Below are 22,854 nucleotides of genomic sequence, written 5' to 3'. Positions count from 1 at the left end.
AAAATTATTTTCGAAACACCACATTTTAAAAACCTTTTTGGCTGGAAATTCAATACATTCAATACATTCAATACTTAAGACCCCTTGAAATGTGGGAGCCCATGGAGCACCCTAATTAATTATTGGAAAATACTTAATTGAAATCAACATTAATATTCAACTTGAGTGATTCTGACCATATTAAAAACTAGTAGATCTAAAAGACTATTAAATTCGTATTATCAATATTAATCACAAATTTTTCTGAATGAAATTCTTGAATAATTTCAAAGTTTATGTAATTATCCATGAAATTATTGAGATGAGAGCTCAAAAAAAAATCGCTGTTTCTGTAAAATAGGTTCACTGAAGTGATTTTCAAAAATTAAAGTAAATATCCAGGTCACACTATTCATTTCTTCTGTGTGAAATATTTTTCACAATAATATTTTATATTTTCTGTTTTCCTTTCGTAAATAAATATTAAAGAAAAAATTAAAATAAGTATCAAATTTAACTTCAACACATTTTTTACAGTAAAAAATATTTTCAGTCTTCTGGTTTCACAGGTCTGAGATGGTGATTGCTTACATAAAATATGAAACTTCTTCTCCAGGAAGTTAATAGCTACTTCTGACTTCAAGAGTTCAATCCTTCTCATAAGTGTTTGAAATATAACATCATAATGGCGAGATTATAAATAAATTTTGCACAGTTATAATATGTAATATAATCCATAAAAACTGAACATAACCAATGGCTCACGAGAGATTTTGTCAAAAATAGAGAATTTAATGTTTCCTAATTTTTGTGCAATCTTTACTTTTCTTCTTTTTCAAACTTGCCTTGCCTCACTGAAGTAATGGGATGTCGGCATATGGAAACAAGAAATTTGTCCGGAAACTTCAAGTGAAAATTATTATTTTTCGTCAAAATAATCACTTATCAAACAATCACATTTATCTCACATATATGTGGGTTTCATTTTGTACGCTCTCTTCCAAATTTCGCATAAGCACACAGTCGAATGGAACCTGTAAAAAATAGCTAGAGGCATTGCCGCATGAGTTATTATGGTCCAAGCCCAGAGTCCGTAAAAATGCAACTGAATAGGATGAGACTCAGCCCTAGATTTCTCCAGAGTATTTATAGCCCACATCGCCAAATTCGTCACTAAAAGAAAAGTAACAATCTGTCTTCCAGGCTTCTTCTTTATCTGTTCGGAGGTCGCGCACGTTCTTCTGGATGCGTCCAGGATGAATATCGTTTGACATGTGGTTTGCAACAGTGATGTTAGTGCGGTCACTAGAACCAACACCGTATTCCGCTGTATCGTGAACTGTCCGCCAATTATCGTGAACGTACTGTATATAAACATACCAGTTTGAGCACCGACCAGTAGTATATTATCCAAGTGCAAATTTTTGCTTCCATCATATTTCAGTTGGCGCACCTGCCACATGCCTATAAGTGACGCAAAAGTTGTCAAACCGTATATTGTCAATTCACAGATGTTAACTTCGACCACAGCCAAACCAACAAACTCAGGCCGTGATATCAAAACGAAAAACAATATGAGAGATATAATGGTTAAGACTAACAACAGTATACCCACGAACAGACCCTTGTGGGCTCTCGCGCAGTCCACAGAGTAATGATGCGGACTCTTCTTGTACGAGGTCAGCGCTTCTTCTTTTGCTTTAGCTGCCGATCCAAGAACGGGAAGCTTCGAAATATTCCTCCACATCACGTACAAAATGGCAGCACATATCAAACTGTATTCTATAGTGCAAGGGAACAAAAACGGGGACGCATCTTGAACTAAGGATCCAATGATGTTAGTTCTCCTACATTCGTATAAATGATGAGGACCTTTCAACCCTCTAGTTACGATATGATGGCCGTGAACTTCAGGAGAATGATCTATCCTCACCGCTGGAAGACCCAGAAGTATATCGCTTTTGTAGGGTATCCTGTGGGATATCCTCAGAGAGTTATTTTCGGGATTGTAGAAGGTTAAAATTTCGTGTTTGGTTTCTTGAACGAGCACATTGAGCCAGACGGATAGATTTGTACCAATCATGTGCATAAGGCCGAATTTTGCCATCACTTTGCTTTTGCAAAACCCCATCTGCTGAAAATAATATTGATAATTATAATTTCACAGTTCCCTAGTTAATACTCACTTCGTTGTTCAGGAATATAAAATACATCTGTATAAAAATAAACGCCATTCTGGTTATAGGCGTGAGTGCTATGAAAATATTGTGGCATTTGGTGTTACTTTCTAATTCGAAATATTGTCCAAATTCCAACCCAGAATAAATCATGCTCCCGATGCCGAAAGCTGGAAAAAGATTAATCAGGAGATTATTCATAACTTAATAAGAATGGCAACAACAAAGATATCCTTGAACAAAAAATCTTTTCTTACCGACAGCCCCCATTCGAAGATAAAAACTTCCATAGTGATGCTGTTTGGGATCTTCGATAGGCGAAGATGTTTTTCGATGTCTATAAGATACAGTACTCAAAGATTCTCCACTGGCTTCATCTGATTCTTCTCCTGAAATAGTACTCTCGCAATCCTTCGTAGTTTCTGAAATAAAGTTCCTATTAGTTCGATAGAAACGTCTATGAGTTCTTGAAAAATGGTAGCATAATTATGGTTGTATAATTAAATTCAAAAGCTCAATTTCTTTTTACTTCTAGTCTTTAATTTCTTCGATTACACGTATATCATTTTTGCTTCAGACCGAAAGAAGGGGTTTGTTTTCAGTCGGATAACCTATTATATCATGGAGAGATGGCTATTCTTCATTGATCGCTAAGGTTTTTTCCAATTTTTTAGGAGAATTTATCGTCTTTACTTACGAGCTCCATGACTAGAGGAGAAAGGAATCTGCTTAGCTCTTTTGTTCATACAATGTTTTATTTTCATTATTAGTTTATTATTTCCATTGGAATTTAAGAGGCAAAATAATATAATAACAGCATTCTTAAATGGCACACTATTCAGCAAGTCCTGTTTCAGAGCACAAACAGGATTCAGCCAGTATCATCGGCTACGAAGTTGATATGGATAACTTTGCTCCTTATTTTTGATCATTTATTATTGCCATCAACCTAAGGGTTTTGCAATGTGTTTCGTAAGGCATCCCAAATATTTTAAAGAAAGCTTTACTAGGATACCTACTCCGTGTTCAGTCGATGACTCGCGTAGGTATATCAGAAACCATAAAATACTTGCGATATGATCACAGGTTCCCAAGGTTCTGGCTCCTGTTTCACATGTGCAATGAAAACCTTTAACTGGGTCTTCGAAATCGAAGATTGCAACTGAATACGAAGAATCCAAGCACAGCTTTGCTAGAAAATGTTCAAGACGCATCCTTATGAAATACCGGGAAAGACCTCCAAGTTGATGGCAGGACTTGCTGGATAGTGTGTCATTTAAAAAGAATACTAATATATTCTTTCGCATTCAATATTCATTGTGGAGCAAAACAGATGAGCAGATAAGTTTTTCGCCTAGTCATATAATTAATAAAAAAGAAGATAAATACCCCTAAAAAATTTAAAACCTTAGCGATCAATGAAGATCAATAAAGTAGCGAAAAAACAATTGAAATAATTTCCTTTGTTCAAAAGTTATATAACATTTCCAGCTTTTATTGAATTCTCGAATGCATTTTGCTTAGAATGTTTTTTTTTTTTTGTTTTTTACATTCATCTCCTAAGGTGTTTTTTATTGTATGCGATTTATAGGCCATATGGCCTTATCTCAGTACCTTTTTATAATAATAATAATTAAATACCCATGGTGGGGCCGATATTAGTGAAAGAACATTCCAAGAGTGGTTTCAACGCTTAAAAAACGGTGATTTTGGACGACGAAGACCAGTGCCATATTCTGCCATTTTTCAAAGTTGCAGAATTGGAGTCATTACTTGATCAAGACTCGTATCAAACACAACAAGAATTTGCAGAATCATTGGGAGTGACGCAACACGCCATTTTAAAACGCCTGAATGTCATGGGAATGATTCAGAAACAAGGAAATTGGGTGCCGTACCTACGAGTTGAAGCCGAGAAATATTGAACGGCGTTTGTTTGCTTTGAATAGCTTGATGGCAAGGTAAAGATGGAAAGGATTTCTGCATCGCTTTGTGACTAGAGACGAAAAATGAGTTTATTACGATAATCCCAAGCGCAGAAAATTATGAGGGTATCCCGGCCATGCTTCTACGTCAACAGTCAAACCGAATATTCACGGTTCCAAAATCATACTCAGTATTTGGTGGGACCAGCTCGGCGTAGTGTATTATGAGTTGTGAAATCAATACGTTTGAGCCGAGCATTGAAACTTGGAAAGACAAACGGCCGCAATACAACGAGATACATGATAAAGTGATTGTACAGCATGACAATGCTTGACTCCCATGTTGCGGAAGTGGTCAAAACATACTTGGAAACGTCGAAATAGTCCTACCCCACCCGCCGTATTCTCTAGGCGTTGCTCCCTCGAACTATCACTTGTTTCGATCAATGGCACTGACTAGCACTTCCGATCTTATGAAGAAGTAAAAATTGGGTCGATTCGTGGATCACTTCAAAAAATGACCAGGTTTTTCAACGCGGGATTCGTACGCTATCCGAAAGATGGGAGAAAGTAGTGAGCAGCGATGGAGAATACTTCAAATCAGTTTTTTACAATAAAGCCGCGAATTTCGGAAAAAAACGGCGGAAGTAAAGTTATACGCCTATGTAGCTTAGTGGACAAATTATTTTCCACGAAATATGTAATATTAAATAGGAACTTGAAGATATGTGTATGATTAAAATTAAAATGGGGCCATATTGCGGAATTATATACAGTTCTGGCTTCACGTCAGTGCTTCCCCTGTTCTTTCTTGTTTGCCTATTATTTTAATCTCGAACAAACATGTTGATTCTTTTGTACCATCAGAATAAAAGAACCTCCAGAACAATACTCTCATCCCAACAATATAAAGCTAATTTTTCACCCCAGCAATACGCGAATCCTAATAACTCAGGGGCTTTCCCTAGTACCTGCACAGGACGCCGCTAATTGCCTCATTTGTACACGCTCTCACTCACCTTTTTCCTTCATCTCCTCCTCCTTCCGTTTCCTTTTCTCCCTGAGGATGACGCAGGACATGTAAAACAGAAAGAGCATACTTCCGCAGTAAAGATATATGTAGTAGGCTTCGTAGAAGGAGGGGGGGACGTAAGTGGAAATTACTTCAGCCATCGGGAAAGCTGTTCCCATAACCACCAGCAACTTTCCGTACAGGGCTGACAGTGTTGTTGTTAGGGCGTCTCTGGAAAATGAAGTTAGAATTTTGTTAACTGAAGTTTTTGGCAACAAAATTTTATACTGAATATCCCCCCAAGGAAAATATTTCAAAAGGCGCCAAATTTATCAAGGATCGTTCAAAAACTATAGCAAAATTTCATAATGAAAACAGATTGTTTCTGAACTACTACTTGCATGAGATAATTATTGTTATAATGCATTGTTTCAAAGTGTGATTATTTATGGTATAATTGCTTGGGGTGGAGTTTATTCAAATTGTTTAAACCTCTTGAAAAATCAACAAAAAAGAATCTCAAAAAAAATAAATAAATATCCAAAGTCACTTGGAGGAAGCTGACTATTGCGGTTATACAAGGGTTGTATACGTATCCAAAAATTCCTTTGGGGCCAGTGAATTAATTGCCTAACAATACTTTCAAATAAACCCTGTTATTCAGCAGTTCGCGGTATTCACTTCAAAGGGACATCTATGGCCAAGCGTTTTTATGGACTAGTTCAAGTGGCTTTGGATATACTTTACCTACATAAGCTAAGCATTGTAGAAATATTCGTTGCTGCAAGAGTGGTATGTCAGCAATCGCAGCCTATACGTCAAAATCTTCAAATAGAAAAAAAATATAACCTTCCACTCCTTATATAATATTTTGGTGAATAGTCAAATAGTGAATTTATTATTGAATCTAAAAATTGATCGAAATTCAAAATCGTAAACCTGATTTAAACGGATTATGGATCCTTGCTAAACAGTCAAACCGTCTGGAGCTGAATTTACAAGGTTTATAGAATCAATGAGCACCTCTTGATGTCTGTTTAAAGAGCGAAGAATTAGAATGTGATCTGAGCATTTTATCACAATATACGGAGTGTTTCCAAATTAGATGTGAATCTTGAAGGACGTGTTAGTTAGTCACTCATTTACTGTCGATTGAGCCATATTTATTGATAAACGAAAATCAACAGTTTCCGAGACGTTTGAGTTCTTGCGTTTCTTGAAAAATTCCTCACCTTACTTCATTTTTCGTTAATTTTTTCTACGTTGACAAAGTTTGATTTAAATTTTGGATTATTTTCATTTGAAAAGGATATGATATGTATGAAAAAAAGCAAAGCTATGCTGTATTAGATGTTAAATAAGAATTAGTATGATTGGAAACTTGGTATTTTGCTGAAAAAAATTCCAGAATTTATGTATGGCAAAATTATTTTAGAAACTTACGAAATTCTTGCTTTATCTCCTGAAAAATGTTTCGTTAGAATGCATGCATTAGTTGTGAATTCTGTTGAATTCACTTGAAATATAACAAGACAAAAGTTGTATCACTTGCCCCACGATATGTGGTAAAAAAACCCGAATAACCATAATATTCGCCAGATCTTTCCAAATTCTACTTCGAGGCAAATGTTCAGTCAATAGATGACATACAAGAGTTTTGGCAGCGTGAACTGACGTCGATTCCAGAAAATCTGTTCTGATTGTTAGATTTATTCAATGACACAAATTACCACATAAAAAGTATAACAAATAGGGTCAATAGGGAAGTTATTGGAACATTGTTGTATTTGTATAGGTACGTTGGATATTGATAGCCAATAAATACATGTGAAAATGATACCAATTCATGGATCTTCTCAGAGAATATTGCAGCATTCCTAACAATATGGTATAACTCGAAAAATGTAACTTATCATTGAAATTCTGGAGACTTGGCAGGGCATAGTATTAAATTTCCCTCTTCCCAATTTTCCGTATTTGTCAGAAATGGAAGTCGTAAACGGCCTACTCTTAGAGGGGACAACTGATCGATAGACCGCCAGAGATGTTGAAAGTGATCTAGATAAAAACAGCCATTTAGTCAACGTTTGTCAACTACCACAAATTATTCCATTTATTTTTATTCTAAAAACCACATACCTTACGTCCAAATAGTTCCGAATGGATAATAAATTCCAAAAACATCATTATAACACTTCGGATGAGAAAACATGTGTTGAAAAACTATCAAATAATTTGTTCACTGTAGGAAACAAATTTTGCTTTTATTTCACTTTGAGATTCTAGAGCATCAGTTCAAATACAGAGACAAGATGTCTTAAATTCGTGTGACTATTAGACTTTTCTGGAACTATTTGAAACATGAGAATTGAGATTATGATATTTTTCGACATTCTCTACAGAGCTAAAATATTCTTGAATCCTGAATCACTATCCGTTATACAGAGAATGAAAAGAACTTTGTCAGGGTAATTCAATTAGTTTGTTCACGATATTTTGCATGTAGATTTTTGCTTCAATGTACATACTCAATTCAGTATTCTTAACAAAAATCTAAAGTGAAGCCTTCAATTCCATAAAAACATAGAATGACCGAATACTTCAACATTTATCTCTTTTTTTGAACGATAGTATTGAGGGAATGAAATAACATATCCAATTGATGGATACAGCATACATTCATCTTTTATTGGATTGCAGTAAAAATCCCCCCTCAGTTTATGCTATTATAATAAATCGATGAAAATCATTATTAACCAATTAGGAAAATTGGATTATGTCTGAAATTAATTATAATAGTATAATATAGTAGTAAGCCCATAGATCTACCTTGTAGGTAGATCAATATATCCCATATATCAATAAAGTTCATAGATTTACCTTGTAGGTAGATCAATGTTGCCCATAGATCTATCTTGTAGGTAGATCAATGTTGCACATAGATATATACCTTGTAGGTAGATCTATGGACAACATTGATCCTTGTAGGTAGATGTATGGGATGTATGTAAGGTGCCCATAAATCTACCTCGTAGGTAGATCCGCATTGAGTGTATATCTAATTATCTACGTATTCCATTGATCTACATTGTCGGTAGATCATCGGTGATTCACCGCGATGGCCTATTAGACGTTAATCGGAAACTAATCATGATTTTCTCGAAAAAAACTTTTTCCGCAGAAATATTTAAAAAAAAATGTGAGTCCTCGTCGCCACCATTTTTTTTTCGTAAGAATACCTTCAACTCATGAACCGTTGAGTTTTTACCCAAGGTATGGCATACCTATAGCTGAAATTTTCTTAAAAAAATAATGATGGATAACTCATTTAATCGATGAGCTTTATATACTCACTAAGATTCAATCAAATTGGATGGATTAGATTCTGAGATATCAAATATAAAAAAAATGATTACTCTTCCAAAAATAGATGCAAGTTACCCTTTTCGAAATTACCAAGAACATTCATTTCACTTCTTGCAACGGATTTCTGAATTCAAAGGGGCAACTTCAATTTTTTCGGAATGGAAGTCCTTTAATTTGACATTTTTGGTGGAAACCTATCTATATTTTCGAAATTAATCCTCAAATTGATCAATTCAAAACGAAAGCTGAAATATTTGGCAGTACCACGTCTACTGAATCCACTAGTAGGTACCTAATTTATAAATACATCTAGAGTTCAAACCTCGAAGGTTTAATATATGATATTTCACAAAAGAACAATATTTGCCGTTTTTTCCAGATGATATGGGTATACTAATTTCAGCTTGACTTGAATATACACTTACGTTCCAAGTTGCCGCCACTCGTTCTGTTTTTCAACCCTTGACAGCCTCCTGTTCAAATTGTAGGGGGTGTAGAGATTCAACGGAGTAACAGCCAATGGTTCAACCCTGCAAGATGGAGATGAAATCAACTGTATATTCTGGATCTTGACTAATCAAGCTAAGTGGATGTTTCCGAGAGAATACGTAGGTGATCTCGGTAAAAAAAGTGCACTCACTTCGTTGTTGAAGAATGGATCTGAACCTTGACGCTATGCTTGTCAAACTGTGCTGGGTATGAGGGGTGGCTGAAGGACTCTGCTGAAGCAATAATACCAGAAGGAGAAGCCATTGAAGTCATGTGGGGCTCTTCAGCGGTGCTCTTACTTCCTCCACTCATGTTCTGGGGTGGAATAGTTGGCCAACTGTAAAAATGAACATATATGATGATATTCATGCTACTAAGTATGCTTCTTTCTAATAATTAAAAGAAATTAGACAGGGTGTTCCTGAATAACTCTGGAAAAACGTAAGGGGTGGTTCTGTGATAAAAATTAAGGTGGGTATTTGGTATAAAAATTTTTGAAAAACCTCCCCCCGGAAAAGTTACACTCCTTAGAAGATTAACAAAAAAAAATTTCAATAAATATTATGACAGGTTTTTGTTCATTGTTTGTTCACTATTGTTTAAGTTGTAAAAGCCTTAGCCTAGTAGAGTGAATTTGGTTGGCTCTTGTTCAATAAAATGCTATTTAACATGAGCTTGCAATACATTTATTTTTTTCTCGTAAAAGCTCAATTTTTCGAAAAAACTTGTGGAGGTAAAAATGTTAGTTAATAAATTGTGCTTTTCAGCCATGATTTTCCAAAAGGAAAATTTTCATCCAAAAAAAATTGTAACAAAAAATATTTTAGGGGTTGACTATATTAACCCTTTCTAATCATACATCAGGGTTGAGAATATTTAGAAATGTGTAATTTTATTGACAAAAAATATTTAAAAAGTTTCATGTCTTTAGGTCAATAAACATGGAAAATAAAAAGAAAAACGATTGTTGTGTTAATCTTCTGAAGGGTGTAACTTTTCTGAGCGGAGGTTTTTCACAAAATTTTATACCAAATACCCACCTCAATTCTCATCACAGAATAACGGCTAACAGTTTTTTGGTGTTCACCATGTATAGAGGTTTCAAAAGTAAAGATATAAATAATGACAGGTGTACTTGTGTTAGGTACTTCAACTAGCCCATTTCAAGCATTCCATAGGGGATGAAAAATCCATATTACTCAAGAGAATATCCAAGAGAACAGCTGTGTAGCAATTGATCATTGAGAATGGGTTCTTAATTTTCAATTTGAATAAAAAATTTCCAAACACAATTAATTATTTTCATAGTTTGTCTATTTGTTATTGATAACGAGTATACTAAGTGGTGAAAAATGACCATATTCAATTGTTATAAATGACCATATTTAATTGTTATAATTATCCACAATGATTAATTCAAAAAAAAATTCAAACTCGAATACAGAGCCATCGTGAAAAATTGTTCGTACAAAACTTTTGTATTTTTTTGCCGTAAAATAAAAAAAATCTGCATACAAAAACAGAAGTTCTCATTTGAAATTGTAAAATTGACCCCCGTACCCCCACAAGGGGGAATTGAATGGAGAGACATCCCGCTCAAAAGCTTCAACCTTTTATTCGAAACATTTTTCAATGAGATATACCTTTTTCGAGATTTCTCACTGATTCAACTTCAAAAAATCACCAGGTAAACTGTTCTGTAGACTACAAGACACTTGGCATAAAAATTAACAAACGATCAAAAGCTCCCGACTTGACATCAAGGCTTTTCTTATTTTTAATATTGCAATTCAATATAACTAACACAGAATATAACTAATTGTAACAAATGTTCTCATCAATATCGAATCAGTCATCACTCTACCAAGTACCTATGTATCAGTTCAAATCAAAACAATTTTTATAACTTACTCACACCTTGAATTTTAACGAACAGAATAGAACGGCGGATTAAAACTTAGTTACAACATTACAGACTCTGTTTTATAAACCAACCAACTACCGAATATGCCGTCATGGAATTGCATTGTAGAAGGGTGTTCGAAACTCAACGGACTTTTGCTTATTATCTTATTAAACTAAATCAATGCTATTAATGTCATGCAGTCCGAGCAACTTTAATTCAGCAATGGTGAATTTGTAATCAACTAATGGTTATGAAGATGGAATATCGTCCCCTTTAGTAGATATTCGTGCTTAATTGAAGTATTTCTAGGTTTTTGCTTTTTCAATATTGTATCGAAAGGGTTCAAGATTGAATGTAGGTAAATACCAATAAGTAACAACTGATTGGTTAAGCATCATTAACACTAATTTCATAAAATATGATAATTTGGACAAAAAAAATTTAGAAAGCTCCGACTTGAAGTCAAGAGCTTTTGAGCGCTCATTGATTCATGCGCCAATTGCACACTTGGAGATCAATCAAGTGTCTAGACTACTGTGGTCTCCAAGGTCTAGACCTAGAAACCTAGGTCGTAGAATCGTATATTGTAACTCGACCCTGGAATGTGTTTGGAGAAATCCAATATCGACCTAAAAATCTCTTAAGATGCCTACTGCATCCGTAGATAAAACGTCAAATGGATTACCCGACTAGATCACTGCTAGACAGATTGGAATTTTCTAAATCTAACATTTACTGAGATAAGGTATATGTCCCAATTATTGACAATTTCGACTTGTTCTCTGAAAAATAAGATGAAGAGAACTCTCATGAAAATTTTCAACAAGTTTCGACTTCGTAGTTTTCTGAACATATATAAATTTACCACCATAGCATCCTTTCCACAATAACAGCTGATGATCGTTCTTCTATACAGAGTTAGATTTGAACTATTTAGAGGGACACTAAAGGGATATCGAAAACCGTTAGAGCAGTTGGCTTAAATTACTAAAAATTGCTTATTTAGGGATGAGTGTGTTGGTGTGAACAGATCCAAAATATCTCCAATGGTTCCCAAGATACCTCGAATTATTTTTCTTATGGACACTTTATGGATTCTCCTTATGGAGTGATAAAGAAAAATTTACGAATTCAACATGTATCATACTCTACAAAAATATCGAGTCTAGCTACGCAGAATGAAGACGATGAGCTCTCACATTTTTTTGAATTTTTCGACAGAAAAACCTTTTTTCGGAAAAATGTTTTTCTTTTTCGATTCTGCAAATACGTAGTATTATAAGACTATTTGCGGCTTGGACCAAGAATTACAGGGTGTTCATAAAAAAGGCATAATCTTGGGCAACTCAAATTCATCAAAATTCAAGATTTTCAAATTAGAACTTATATTTTTTATTATTTCAGTCGATTTCACGTACAAAAATAGTGGTGGTTAGTGGTTACTCAGCAAACCCTAAACCTAAAATGAATACTTTAAGAGTTATCGAGGAAGAACCTTAAATGAAGAAAACATTTGCTCGCAAACGCTGTTTTCGAGATAAAGAGTGTTAAAGTTTGATTTTTTTTAAATGTTTTTCTGATAGCACCTTCTCTTCACAAGATATTTAACCTAAATTTGGCATGAAAATTTCAATTTAAAGTTATAATCTTGTGATATGCTCATTTTGAATACAAATCTACAGGGTGATAATTTATCTTTCCTCCAGAACTTCTTTTTGGTGGAGTACTGGTATTATTAGGTACTTCTATTACTTACTCATAATGTGGGCACGATTTTGTCAAACCTGGACACGATATTATCAAACCAGTTTGACAATACCGCGCCTTTACTTTTTGTTGTAAATTGACAATAAAACTTTTTGTTTGAATTTTAGAAGTTTTTGTTATGCGGTATGTGTACCTGAATAAATGTCCTACTAATTACTCAATTTTGTTTCTTTCACTATCAAATACTTTCCTAATTATAGGTCCAACTCCTTAGGGGCTCGGTATTATCCAACTCTCCCCTACCTTGAAAACAAAGCGTTTGCTGGCCCATAATAATAGAACTATCTTTCTTGAAATTATCCAAGGAATCCCCCATTTTCTTATAAGTACCTCCAATTTAGAAACACCGTGTATAAATTATATTATTCTGCCATTATTGGTCACAAACTCCGCAATATTTTTCTAGAGCCCAAGTCTACGGTCTTGCAGTTTGCAATAAATGCATAAAAACAACAGCTTCTAGAGGTTATTGTTTTCATCTCCCAACTTGGAGATGTTCGATCTATTACGCTAACCACTCATTTTGTGATTTTCTGATTGAAAATCCAGTTCAAATCTTGTATCACAGTAATGTTAATCATATGAAAACTTATGATTTTTATAAAGAATTGTAGTTAAATTAATATTCTCTGAGGTGGAAAGACAACCAACCATTGTGTTAAAATTTATATTCTTCTTTCTTTTATACATTCAGAATATAATAAACGAATGGATTGAAAAATCCACTCCTTTCAATCAACATCGAAATTACCTAGTTTCCTGTAAAATACTCAACCCCCCAGTAATTGTTGGGGTAGCAGTAACATCACCCCCATCGGCTGCTGATGTTGTTGCCACCTCCTCGATATCCGAATCAATTCCTTTGTCCAAATCCAAGTAGAACGAGTCCCTGGAATCGCTAGAACCCCTTCTCAGCTTCAGGCTCAGATCCGGTGAACTATCATCCCCCATAATGCGAATCTTAATTCAAGACTTTGCGGCCATCTTCAAAACACCTCACTCTTTTTCTTCGTAAACACGTTAACAACCCTTGAAATTTTCGTTTTCTTCGTCGAACCCAACCTTGAATATTCGGACGGCGATCCGGTCAATATAGCCAGGAGTTTTCGTAAATAGTGTCTCATTTTGAAAAGGGGGTTTCAGCACATCACAACACCGTTTTTTTCGAACAATAAACGCGATAGTGTTCGATGAAAATTGGGTATAGTACGCACGGACGTTTTTCTCTGCAGCAGCACAGCACCTAGAGCATGTGCACTCTGATGGGTTGTGGATTCATTCATTCCTATCGTCCCCTTTCTGATTCCTTCGGCGCCAGGGTTGGACTGATTTCATTACAGGACAGGGCCGTCGTTAGGGGTTTAGGAAAGGTAGGAAGGAGGTCGGCTAGGGAGCCACAATGGACTAGTTTTCATTTTTTTGTTAAGGATCAATTCTAAAAATTTAAGTAAAATGAAACAAAAATGTGGAAGAATCATTGAAATATCTCTAGAAATGAAAAGGTTATGGGACTTTGAAGTTGCGCTTGGAAGAATAATTTCATAATACGCAGCGTCTAGTGTGTGACGTCACGCCACTTACACGAGGCGACTGGTATTCGCAGAGTGCTTACGAATTCATTGGTGTACAATCACTTGTGCCGTTCGTGTCGTTTTTTGTTTCATTACACGATGGCTGAAATAAAAAAAAATCCTACAAATATAGTATTGTGCCTATGTGTGCAAGCACGACAATTAAAAACCCCAATAAATTGTTTTTTCATGTACCAAATGACATGAATCAAAGGAAGAAGTGGTGCAAATTAATGAGGCGTGACTTAATTGGACCTAAAACTACTTCATATGTGTGTGAAGATCATTTTGATGTAAATACCTATCAGTACTAGCTGTCTATTTCTGATAATAAAAATACTAAGGTGTAAGTTAGTTTAAAATAAGTTATTGAGTAAAAATAACTTTGTCCTTTCACGAAGCCTTCTTCCATTATGGTGACATAAAAACAAAACTCGAGTTTAAACTACACTGTACAACTACTACAACTACAAACGGCGGAGAGCCTTGGCGCGGCTAAGTATTTAAACGTAATTTATGATGTAGCGATCACATGCAAGTGGCATGACGTCACAGACGAGTCGGAGACCAAAGACGTTCCGCGCTAAAATACGTAAATTCAAATAATCTAATTCTCAGTCATTTATTGATGGATTTTCAAAATGTTTTCACTGATTTATCGGTTTTCCTCTATATTTTAATTCTATCGTGTCAAATATAATATTATCAACATCACTAAACTAGTCCATTCAGGGGCAGCATTTCACGCTTGATCAACAAAAATCCCATATATGGAAATTATCGAATGAGAATATAATTCAGTCAAAAACAACAGCAAGGAATAAACACAATTTTAACATCAAAAAACAGCTGCAGCATTATACTCATAAATATCTCAGATGAAGCTCAATCCTCCTCATAATACTTTTCCTGAATCATTGACGCAAAAACTCATGCACTCATCAGGGTTGTCGGCGTTCTCTTTGATAAACTTCATCGAATTTTATTACTTTTCAGGAATAATTGTTATTTTCACTTCTCCAATCAGAATGTTGATTCTATTTCTATTATCATTCTAAAGAAATATAAGAAGTGTTCTCATTTCATACCACAATATTTTTAATCGTTTTTATTGCATATGCAAACTGCTGAGTGTAAGGTATCCTTCTGTTACTTTTTCAATTCACCTTAGAATTTGGGAACTTCAAATTAAGTTAATGTACCTAAGTAATTTTTTTCCATAAGCGTAACTCTTTTTCCATACGCATTTCAAGTCAAAAAGAGTCACTTTCTCACACAGTGCGTGAAAAAACCCTGCTATTTCTTTTCCGCCTGCAGTTAGGGAGGCAAATTGGGTCTCTGCCTAGGACGGCAGTTTATCTAGCGACGGCTGTGATACCGCTCGAAAATTATGAATCTGCGCCACATATGACATGACAATTCAGTTGTTTTGTTTATTCAATATTCATTGTTCGAAATCGAAAGCCAAGAGAATAAATACAATAAAATAAAATAAATAAAATTCAGCGGAAAGAGCAGTTGCAAATCTGATCACTGATCGCTCACTGATCCTAAAATGATCAGAGAGCGGTTTTCTGAACAGTTAGAAAATACCTAACCTCTAAAACCTCTGTTTTGAAAGTTTTCACAACGTGTGAGCGTAATTCATAGTCGCTCAGAAAAATGGCGTCCGCTCACTAAACATGTTGAGTATGTGCTCATCTGATCAGATCCGTTCAGCGAAAATTCTTCCAACTGTTTTACAATTGTTGTGTCCGCTGAACGCAGCCATTAACGTATGGACTTCGTATTAAATTTTATTCGTTTGGTTTTTATTAAGCTCAAGAAAAGTTCTAGTTCTAGATAGCAGATACTTTTTATTGTTTACGATTCTACAAATTCCGAAGTGAATAATTTTTTCTTTGTTATTAGACAGTCCAGATTACGTGACTTTCTAATAGAGCCAGTTGTCACAACTTGTTATCGTCATTCATCATAACAACATCATTTGGGTTGTAGCAGTTTGCAACAGTGGCGGATTTACCGGCAGGCTGATGAGTAGGATGCAGCCTAGGGCGACAATTTTTAAGGGAGCCTAAAAATTTTTTTATTTTGATATACAGAACTAAAAAAAAATTATAATAAACACACAGAACGAATTTCGAAAATTGGAGAAAAATTTTAATATTTAACAAAAATCGAAATACATATATGTACCTATATAAGTTGATGAAACCGGGATGAGGAAGAACAAAACAAAAAAGTTAGAATTTTATTGATAGGAAATGTAACTGATATGATTGTGAACTAAGATATCAAAATTCAGATCCGGCATAGGTTGAAGAGCCTACAGGCGGCTAATATGTAAATACGCCACTGGTTTACGCTGAATTTTTCTATTGGTTTAGTTCTGTTTGAACTTCATTAATGTGGATAATTAATGAACATGGTAAAATGTAACACTATATACCTATGCCATGCCGAGAGTCGCAGCTAACTAAAATGCATGTAATTAGGCGTTTTGTTTTGCTTAAGCAAAAATTATTGTCCAAATGCAACCGAAATATGCAGAGGAAATCACAACACAAAGCAATAATACCACATTGAATATTAGTTTTTATCGGTCTCTGGATATTCTTATTGTGATATAACTAAGTCAAATTGAAAAAAAGGAATTAGGATTCTTATGCAAATTTAAGTCAACTTTTCAATGTTTTTCTGAGAGGAAATACTGTCACTCCAAAACAAGTTTATGTGCTTTCAATTAAAATCAAAAGATCAATAAAAACAACATGTAAAGAAATGTAATATCAATTTTATTAGTAAAAGATGTAATAATAACCCTTGATTCTAGGAATAACATTTCAATACAATATCTTCATTGATGATAAGGGAACTGATGAATAGCAAAGGTCCAGAACTATATCTTAAAGCTCTGGTAAAGCATTTGCAAACAATTATTTATTGTTTGCAAATGTTTATTTCATAGGTAGATATATTTCTATTATTCACTCAGATCATATAATTCTTTTCAATACATGATAATTAACTTCCAATGAAATTACTTGAGAACATTGGTATCAGCTTCCTTAACCTTACAATTCATTAGGTATTGAAAAATAAAATGGTGATGTTTTTAATTAGGTACTAATATTATTTACTGATAAAAGTATTTGAGAAATTTCAAAATATGTCTGTAATAAATTGTTTAGTCAGAATTCACCTAATGATAAGAGAGAATTTGAGTTTTTGGTTTAGTTGCATTAAAAAGTTGAAATTTGTTCTAAACAACATGATTTCAGAATCAAGTTTAAACATATTTACTTTTTCAATCACATGAAATATACTGTTTTTAATTTAGTGCTATAGAATATGTGTGATTGATTAAAATTAACACATTTTTTTCATTTAAATAAGTAAAAAGTTATGTGTTTCACCAACATATTCATTATATGAAAAGCTCCAATCAATACCCCATCACAGAAATTCAACCATACATTATACTCTTCAAAATAGTTCTCAAATTTATTCAAAATTAATGAAAGGTAAAATTATATCATTTTTAAATATCAGATATTATCACATTCTGTATATTATTATATTCATATGATAGCTAGGTAGGTACTTCCTTCAATTAAATAAAAATTTTTATACACAACTTTGAATTTCAGGGTACCCAACTTTTGTATGTAAATGTAAAGAATTGATTACTTTCAAAAACAACCTCTCCAAAGGAAATCATGACAAGAAAGTGATATTACAAAGTATATAAAAACAGTAATAACAAGGCCAATAATGCAATATATCTTAACATTTTTCCAAAACATCTGTCTAGCCAAATTTCTGCTGGTTGTTCTAAAAGAAACACTCTGGAAAAAATATATGCATTTATCACTAAAATTTTTACACCATTAAATTAAAAAAATTACTTTTTTTTTATACTAATTTGAAATGATTTTATTTATAGAGCATCATTGAAAATTCTATAATATTTCTAATTTTTGATGAATAGAATACAATGCTCAAAACATTAAACCAAAATTGAAACTAATAACCAAAAGAAACTTTTTAAAACCCAGTATAATTGAAAATTATCCCGAAAATTATGATATGGACTATCTAAATATGTAGATGAGGATAATGAAAGAGATATTTAAGGAATCACCAAAAAATTTTTCATGCAGAAGGCCCAAAATTATTTAATGATACTTACACCTGCATTCAAATTGTCTGCCTTATTCACTAATAATTCCAGCCTTTCTCCTCTCATCGCAACATTACCTATAACAAAATATTATTGATAAATTTACAATTATGTAATTTTCAAAGGGAACTTACCAATATTTTTCACCATTATATTCTTCAATTCATCCAATTCCCCATGTATTTTTGATATGTTATCAATATCAGTTGACTCTGAATAATGTTTCATTTCATTAGCTAAAACTCTAGAAAATTCTGTATTCATAGCATATGGTAAGGCATTCTCGATATTTCCATTATAAGCGGATGTGAATCTTCTTTTAATTTCATTCAGAAATAGGAAAGCCCTGGATCTTTCAAAGTCCTAAAAAATGATTGATAAAGGACATATTATAGAATATTAAAAAAAAACATACATCATCCGTAACACACATATAAATAACTTGATTTTCACAAATATAGTGAAATAAATAACTTCCGTGTGAATAAGTAAGTTTATCGTCATGAGGAGGTATTCTTGAAATAATCTGTTCTGTAACTTCTGAGAAGTTACCAGCACAACAAGCATATTTTGTCAGGACATTTGGTCCTCTTGCAACTACACAGTATAGAAGAGGCATCTAAAATAAAAAAAATCAATTATTTTTTCTTTGAGCTGAAATTATAGCTTACCTTCAAAATATCATAACACCACAGTTACAAATACACAAATTCTACTATTTTGATACGGAAATGATAAAACCTAGACGTATACAAAGTATTTAAGCAATGAAGATATTAGTAAAAATTATTATACGATCACAGAGTGAACTTATCTACTCTTTGATATAATTGTTAACTTGTAATTGTATTATTGAATATATCTTGTAGGATTTCAGATTTCACATAAAGAACTAAACGTCAGTATCAAATTTATTTGTTTCTCATTATCGTAAGACGCAATGGTCTAAATATATTTGATCTACTTCATTATTAGCAAGTCAAAAATATTATATCAAATTCAAAGTATAAAAAAAAAAATTTGAAAGGTATTTTTTGGACATTGAGTATTTTTTTGGAACCATTAAGAGAAAAATTATTTTAAGTGAAGTGAAGAATAGGTTAATAAGGACTTTTTGTCAACTACAATTGTTGAAATTTTTTAATATTCTGTGCTTCCAGTCTATATAATTGAAAAGTGTCTATGATTTCTGTAACTCTGATCTATTAGTTCTAGTGCACCAATGTACTGTAGTCTGTAGTTCAAATAATTATAAATAATTACAAATTGACAATTTTACGTGTTATTTCTTCTATCAAAAAGTTATGAATCTTCAAAATTCATAATTCGATCGCCTTAAATCCAGACTTCAGAGAGAACCTCTGCCTCAATATTTTGAAATGGCTTCGGAAAATAAAACCTTGTTGGAATTAATATTTCCTAGTGGTTTTCCAGGTTTGAATAATAAATAATCATTTGTTTATTTTTTCACTAATCATATTTCTATTCAGAGGATTGGAAGTATAATGTTAAATTGGATGAATATGTTATAAAACTCGGTGGACTTAAGGTTGAAGATCTTCTCAAAGAAGTTACTGATTTACAACATGAACAGACATCTATAGTTGAACATACTCAAGATCTAGCAGTTTCAAATTATAAAACTTTTATTGAAACTGCAGAATGTTCAAGGAAAATGTTCATTAAGTTCAATGCAATAGATGATAAGCTAAATGATTTGTTGAAAGATTTACCCAACTTTGAGCTAAAATATCAGAAATTTGCTGAAGAAAGTAGTGGAATTAATTCCTTGAGAAAATTGAATTCTCTCACTCTCACTAAAAATGCTCAGTTGTTAGCAATCTTAGAATTACCACAGTTAATGCATTCTTTTATTGATGATGGTTTATATGATGATGCTTTGGAGCTAACGAGTTATGTTAGAAAATTATATTCAAAACACCCAGATATTCATATTTTCAAGGTAACTACTCCATGAATTAATCCCTAAGATGAATATTATAATTTGAAAGACATGAACACTTTTTCATTGAATGCACTTTTGATTTGTATTGGAATCTGAAAACTTCTTCAGAAATTGATTTCATTGTTCTCATAAATTTAATATTTTTCATGGTCAATTTTAGAGAAGTCAATACCAAGACTATGAAATAATAATTATTTCCAGAATGTTATGGAAGATGTTGAGAAAGCGTGGTATTCAATGTTGCACCAACTATTAAGTCAACTTCGTCAAGAATTAACACTATCAAAATGCTTACAAATTGTGGGACATCTTCGACGAATGGATGTTTTCTCAGAAACTGAGTTGCGTTTAAAATTTTTACAAACTAGAAACTATTATCTACAAAACTGCCTTAAAACTATTCCTACTAATGACGGTAAAAAATACATATATAATATTTTATGAAAAAAAAAATATAATTCCACATTGCAGTTAATCATCATTTGAATAAAGTTATCGAGGTAACTAGAGTAAACTTATTCAATATCATAACACAATACAGAGCTATTTTCAATGATGAAGATCAAACTCCAATAGAAGTTTTGAAGAACAATCATGTGAATCCAAATGTGATTTTTTTTTCATGGATAGGTGAAAAGGTAAGAGATTTATAATTTCCTTATATTATTCAAAGTAACTTTTTTATATCTCCCTAAGGCTAACAAAAATAGGGCTGAGATCCAACTAATGATTGAGCGTATTCAGAAAAATCTGTGATTTTTAGAACTGTAGTCTGCCATTTTTTTTTAAATTTATTAAATATATGGTAGCTTTAATTGAGGACATGTTTATATGATATGAGAAAGAAGTATTTGAGATATAAAACTGCGAGATATCTTAGGTTGTTAACGACAAGCTAATAAAGACTATAGAGAGTAAAAATAAGTTATACCTTCAACTACTTCATAACCCTAAAGTGATCATGAAAAGGATAAAATTGAGTGTTATTCATAGTGTATTTCAAGTGTTCAATTTATAATTGGAGAGTGTATCAAGTCAGGTTAAAAAAGCTGCAAAAAAGGTTAGGTTTGGTTATTACTAATTTTTATTTGTAGAGTACTTATAACTTTCAATAAATAAATAAGTTTGTTACGTATGGATTCATTTTGTATTCTCTATTTTCAGATTCATGAATTTCTTTTCTCTTTGGAAGAGGATTTGAATAGGGGAGTTTCGTCCATTGATTCTGTAATTGGTCAATGTATGTACTTTGGTCTCTCCTTCAGCAAAGTAGGATGTGATTTTCGACCACTTTTAGTTCCCATTTTTACAAAGAGAATTGGAAATGATTTTCAGGATATGGTTTGTAAAGCAACTCATAATTTTGAACTCAACATTGAGAAATTCACACTGATAAATAAAAATCATCCGAATGTACCATGGAAAACAAAAATAGAAGATCCTCTTCAGCCACCAGATAGTTTACTAGAATTTTACCCTTTAGCTGAATATCTGAATAACATTTTGACTGCTTTCAATAAATTGAAATTGTGCGCACCAATTTCGCTCATCGATAATATTACTAGAGTGCTCCAAGACTCTTTGCATTCGATTTCCAAATTTATCCTAGCTCTTTATAGTCAAGAACAACAAGCTTTCTCTTCAGGATCTAAAGATGCTTTCACTAGACTTTGTATGGCATTTGCAGATGATTTGATTCCATTTCTTCAAAAATGTTTGCATATTATTTATCCTCCAACAAACACTGCCTCTCATCTAGGAATCAACCTCCAAATTTTACAAAAGGAAGCAATTTCGTTTTTAGATAAAACCTATATTATTGATTCAATAAAACATCTGTTACCTATTAGGATTGAAACAAATTTCACAATAGAGACAAAAAATAAAAACTCAGATATAGACGATTCTAAAAACATCAAATCTGATATTGAATATTCAAAAATCGAAAAATCTGATGTTGAAGATAGCATGGTTGAATATGATAATACTGAAAAAATTGAATCTGTAGATGAACCAGTTACAGAAAATTCATTACAGAAAGAAAATATCAATGATATGTTTGTAAAAAATGTAGAAAATAAACTTTAATATTGTTCGATTTGAAATAAAATATTTCACATAGATTGTCTTTTTATTGAACAAAATAAAAGACTATTTGACATATTTGATCTCATATTATTCAGTGATGTTTATTGAGCACATACAAAGTGGATATTTTCAATTCGCATGAATATTTCTCAAAATAATAGGAACCAAAAAATTATAATTAAAGAGGTCACCAAATGTAATTTTTTAGACATATAAAACGGTTTGTTTTTTTTATTGATTCTACGTTTTTTTCGTGAAGATGATTTTGATATGAATCAATCAATAGTAAGATCTTTTCATTGCTTGATAGTATTTAATTACAAAAACTACTTTTATTCATTACATTCTTACTATAGCAATTGGTTGAGATTAAAATTGAAAATGAATATTGAATCAGTTCAAACTTTCAAAATGAGTAGTATATT

At 32.8% G+C, this 22,854-nt stretch overlaps 3 protein-coding genes across 5 annotated transcripts; 1 reads left to right on the top strand and 2 right to left on the bottom strand.

The window, feature by feature from the left end:
• Positions 1 to 79: 79 nt before the first annotated feature.
• Positions 80 to 13,898, bottom strand: LOC123684746 (proton channel OtopLc-like). 3 transcript variants are annotated; one of them, XM_045624148.1, is made up of 7 exons: positions 13,373 to 13,898; positions 9,100 to 9,285; positions 8,885 to 8,989; positions 5,101 to 5,324; positions 2,414 to 2,578; positions 2,166 to 2,326; positions 80 to 2,113 (listed from the first exon to the last, which is right to left on the bottom strand). In XM_045624148.1, the coding sequence occupies exons 1-7, from the start codon at positions 13,570 to 13,572 to the stop codon at positions 944 to 946; spliced, it is 2,211 nt and encodes a 736-aa protein (XP_045480104.1). In that variant the 5' UTR covers positions 13,573 to 13,898; the 3' UTR covers positions 80 to 943. The 3 variants fall into 3 exon arrangements, with proteins under 3 accessions (XP_045480104.1, XP_045480105.1, XP_045480106.1); XM_045624149.1 differs by having other exon boundaries at positions 80 to 2,110; XM_045624150.1 differs by lacking the exon at positions 13,373 to 13,898 and adding an exon at positions 10,864 to 10,974.
• Positions 13,899 to 16,966: 3,068 nt separating this feature from the next.
• LOC123684558 (vesicle-associated membrane protein 7) lies at positions 16,967 to 19,297 on the bottom strand. The gene is made up of 5 exons (XM_045623852.1): positions 19,047 to 19,297; positions 18,791 to 18,994; positions 18,510 to 18,738; positions 18,385 to 18,452; positions 16,967 to 18,040 (listed from the first exon to the last, which is right to left on the bottom strand). The coding sequence occupies exons 2-5, from the start codon at positions 18,992 to 18,994 to the stop codon at positions 17,885 to 17,887; spliced, it is 657 nt and encodes a 218-aa protein (XP_045479808.1). The 5' UTR covers positions 19,047 to 19,297; the 3' UTR covers positions 16,967 to 17,884.
• Positions 19,298 to 19,620: 323 nt separating this feature from the next.
• Positions 19,621 to 22,462, top strand: LOC123684397 (conserved oligomeric Golgi complex subunit 8). Its single transcript, XM_045623642.1, has 5 exons — positions 19,621 to 19,809; positions 19,866 to 20,338; positions 20,543 to 20,756; positions 20,813 to 20,979; positions 21,506 to 22,462. The coding sequence occupies exons 1-5, from the start codon at positions 19,755 to 19,757 to the stop codon at positions 22,427 to 22,429; spliced, it is 1,833 nt and encodes a 610-aa protein (XP_045479598.1). The 5' UTR covers positions 19,621 to 19,754; the 3' UTR covers positions 22,430 to 22,462.
• Positions 22,463 to 22,854: the final 392 nt, after the last annotated feature.

This window comes from Harmonia axyridis, chromosome 7 (assembly GCF_914767665.1).
Source record: "Harmonia axyridis chromosome 7, icHarAxyr1.1, whole genome shotgun sequence".
In the NCBI taxonomy this organism is placed as follows: domain Eukaryota; kingdom Metazoa; phylum Arthropoda; class Insecta; order Coleoptera; family Coccinellidae; genus Harmonia; species Harmonia axyridis.
This window is presented reverse-complemented; position numbering and strand designations above follow the sequence as displayed.